The sequence below is a fragment of the Entelurus aequoreus genome, linkage group LG04 (genome assembly GCF_033978785.1).
Source record: "Entelurus aequoreus isolate RoL-2023_Sb linkage group LG04, RoL_Eaeq_v1.1, whole genome shotgun sequence".
Classification (NCBI taxonomy): Eukaryota; Metazoa; Chordata; class Actinopteri; order Syngnathiformes; family Syngnathidae; genus Entelurus; species Entelurus aequoreus.
In genome coordinates, this window is record NC_084734.1 from 80,253,335 (window position 1) to 80,257,236 (window position 3,902).

A 3,902-nucleotide genomic window follows, 5' to 3' on the forward strand; every position below is an offset into this window, starting at 1 on the left:
ATGTTGCCATCCAAGCAACGTTATCATGGACGCCCCTGCTTATTTCAGCAAGACAATGCCAAGCCACGTGTTACAACAGCGTGGCTTCATAGTAAAATAGTGCGGGTACTAGACTGGCCTGCCTGTAGTCCAGACCTGTCTCCCATTGAAAATGTGTGGCGCATTATGAAGCCTAAAATACCACAACGGGGACCCCCGGACTGTTGAACAACGTTTACTGAGTGTTGTTAAAAGGAAAGGCCATGTAACACAGTGGTGAACATGCCCTTTCCCAACTACTTTGGCACGTGTTGCAGCCATGAAATTGTAAGTTTATTATTACCTGCAAAAAAAAAAAAAAGTTTATTGAGTTTGAACGTCAAATATCTTGTCTTTGTAGTGAATTCAACTGAATATGGGTTGAAAAGGATTTGCAAATCATTGTATTCCGTTTATATTTACATCTAACATAATTTCCCAACTCATATGGAAACGGGGTTTGTATGTTGCCATCCAAGCCACGTTATCATGGACGCCCCTGCTTATTTCAGCAAGACAATGCCAAGCCACGTGTTACATCAACGTGGCTTCATAGTAAAAGAGTGCGGGTACTAGACTGGCCTGCCTGTAGTCCAGACCTGTCTCCCATTGAAAATGTGTGGTGCATTATGAAGCCTAAAATACCACAACGGAGACCCCCGGACTGTTGAACAACTTAAGCTGTACATCAAGCAAGAATGGGAAAGAATTCCACCTGAGAAGCTTAAAAAATGTGTCTGTGTTGTTAAAAGGAAAGGCCATGTAACACAGTGGTGAACATGCCCTTTCCCAACTATTTGGGCACATGTTGCAGCCATGAAATTCTAAGTTAATTATTATTTGCAAAAAAAAAACAAAGTTTATGAGTTTGAACATCAAATATCTTGTCTTTGTAGTGCATTCAATTGAATATGGGTTGAAAAGGATTTGGAAATCATTGTATTCCGTTTATATTTACACCTAACACAATTTCCCAACTCATATGGAAACGGGGTTTGTATGTTGCCATCCAAGCAACGTTATCATGGACGCCCCTGCTTATTTCAGCAAGACAATGCCAAGCCACGTGTTATAACAGCGTGGCTTCATAGTAAAAGAGTGCGGGTACTAGACTGGCCTGCCTGTAGTCCACGGGCCATACTTATCAAGCTTCTTAGAGTGCCATTTTACACTTAAGTCCTGAGAATTTGCGAAATTTAGTCCTACTCTCAAACTTAAGAATAAAAGCTTTTTATCAACGTTCTTAAGTCTAAGAATCACTCCTACTCTCCACGATATTTAAGAGACCTTCAGAGGTGTCTTAAGTGGTTAGGAGTTGCCAGCAGGGGATGGCACTGAGGCGAGAGAGACGTGCGCGAACGTTCAGGGAACTGAACAATGTTTTGGTTTTTTTTATGACGAGCAGCTGATCAAACGGTATCGTTTAGACAGAGCGGATATTATTTTTGTCACAGATTTAATACTTTTCGATTCCTTGTTGATTTCTGCATGTGTCTGCAGTGGGCTAGTATATATAGAGCCACCCACACCAGTTTCAAATTAGTTGCCTAATTAATGAATTGGAAAGAAAATGTTATGACAGTAGCGTATGTGTGTGGCCGTGAGGTGAGTGACGTCAGTGAGTGTGTGGGCGAGAGAAGAGAGGGAGCGGTAGCGTGAGTGCCGGCGGGGACTAGTTTGTTTTGTATTATTTTGTAGTTTATTGTCAAAATATACACTCCCATTGTCCACTTAAATATTTCCAAGATATTTCTTTATTCTTAGACAACGGATTCCCTTCCATGATTGGTCATTTCTATGGACACAGAAAAGACGTCACCTAAAATTGCGTTTACGGCACATAGTAATGTCGTAATTCAGCTCTGAGTGTGACACTTAAGATTCAGTCCTACACTTCGCTGAAAGTGTGAGTAAGACGCTTGATAACTAACTTTTAAGTGCAGCTTTCAGCGAAGAATTTATTTACTCTTAAGTCAGCTCTAAGCAGACTTCTTAGGAGTAATTCTAAGAAGCTTGATAAGTACGGCCCCAGGTCTGTCTCCCATTGAAAATGTGTGGCGCATTATGAAGCCTAAAATACCACAACGGAGACCCCCGGACTGTTGAACAACGTTTACTGAGTGTTGTTAAAAGGAAAGGCCATGTAACACAGTGGTAAAAATGCCCCTGTGCCAACTTTTGTGCGACGTGTTGCTGCATTAAATTCTAAGTTAATGATTATTTGCACAAAAAAAATTAAGTTTCTCAGTTCGAACATGAAATATCTTGTCTTTGCAGTCCATTCAACTGAATATAAGTTGAAAAGGATTTGCAAATCATTGTATTCCGTTTTAATTTACGAATTACACAACGTGCCAACTTCACTGGTTTTGGGTTTTGTACTTTACCGGTAAACCAAAGTCTGTGTGGTGTGTCGTCAGCCGGAGCGTTTTTGTTGCCTGTCATAGATGGCGGTGGTGATGCCCCAGGTGATGCATGACCTCAGAATAACCAGGGCCCCGCCTCGGTACAATAAGACCACGCTCCTTTGTCGGGAGTTCCACAGCATCCTCCAGCAGGCCGTGACCCCCTTCGCCTCCGCCTGGACGCCCACCTGCATGTTGGCCACCAGCACGGACAGCGGGTACAAGCTCAGGCTGATTGCCATGGAGGTCAGCGTCCCCGAAACGAAGGAGGACGCCAACGGCGAGAGCCCCTGCCCGGCCACGGCGGCACTCAGGGGTCCCTTTAAGCCAAAGTAAAGGGCGCTGCCCAGAGAGTTGCGGGCAGCGACGGGCAGGAAGGCGCGGTAGTAGCCTAAGGATACCCTCTGCGCCTTCAGCTTGACCAGAACGCTCTTCAGCGTCGGCAGACGGCGGTCGTTGTGTCCGCTCTGCAGCACGTTCTGAACACGCTCAAACGGGGTAAACACCACCGCCTCGACCAGTCCTACACCGAGGCCGGCCACAGCTGGGAGGAAGGAGCGGGGGATGATTGATGGCCCGGAGAGCAGGCGGAGGAAGGTATCCTGCAGGCCGAAGAGGAGCGTCCCACTCAGTGTCCTCATCAGGAGAGGCGGAGTCACGCCCCTGTAGAGCTTTAGAAGGCCTTCCCTGTGGAGCTGCTCCACGGCTCGGTGAACCTGGATGTTGTGGATTTGTTGGCGAAAGACAGTCTTGTAGACGGGGAAGACGATAAGGGTGGAGAGCAGGCTGGAGGTCCCGCCATGGAGGTAGCTATGGAAACGAGCCTTTGAGTCCCTAGGGGCCACTTCACCTTCTGGACTTCTTGCCATCATTGAGCTGAAACATTACATCACAAATGTCAACTGCCTCACCCTGATCCTGAACAGGGCGTTCAAAATAAACTAAATTAAATAAATAAATACATTCCACACATTTTAACAAACTGAATTGAAGTCATATAAATAAAATTGTACTTACTCAGTCAGATATGTGACAAAAGAAGCCACAATGATAGCACCATTTCTCTATTTTAACTCTAAAAAAAAATAAAAAAAATTAAGGCTAAACGGATATTTTCATTAGCTTTCCCCAAAACACGACATTTTCGTCGATTTTTCTTCAGAATAAGTGTCCGCTTCTCACCAGGGCGAGCTAAATAAAGTCGCCGCGTCCAGATAAGATGCGGTGCGCTTAGCAAGGATAGTCCCGCCCACCAAAGAATAACAATTGGTGGAGACCGACATGTTATGTCGTCACGGATTGGTCGTTTTGTTCTGTCACTCAGCAACTCGGGCGTGGCTATTTGAATACAAATGATGCCGGAAGTGCGAAAGCAAAGATACATTTTGGCGCCATGTTTTTGGTCATTAAATGTTATTTTCTTTACAGGGAATAGAAAAATAAAAATCGACTGGTTTATTTAAATTTTTATTGGGAAAT

The 3,902-nt window shown here is 44.6% G+C and overlaps 1 protein-coding gene across 1 annotated transcript; it reads right to left on the bottom strand.

Annotated features, from left to right (window-relative positions):
• Window positions 1–2,429: 2,429 nt before the first annotated feature.
• LOC133648014 (solute carrier family 25 member 53-like) lies at window positions 2,430–3,578 on the bottom strand. The gene is made up of 2 exons (XM_062043780.1): window positions 3,441–3,578; window positions 2,430–3,299 (listed from the first exon to the last, which is right to left on the bottom strand). The coding sequence occupies exon 2, from the start codon at window positions 3,293–3,295 to the stop codon at window positions 2,435–2,437; it is 861 nt and encodes a 286-aa protein (XP_061899764.1). The 5' UTR covers window positions 3,296–3,299; window positions 3,441–3,578; the 3' UTR covers window positions 2,430–2,434.
• Window positions 3,579–3,902: the final 324 nt, after the last annotated feature.

Bases quoted from the DNA above. Each gene is read 5' to 3' on its own strand.
- LOC133648014 (XM_062043780.1), bottom strand. From the start codon at position 3,295: ATGATGGCAAGAAGTCCAGAAGGTGAAGTGGCCCCTAGGGACTCAAAG.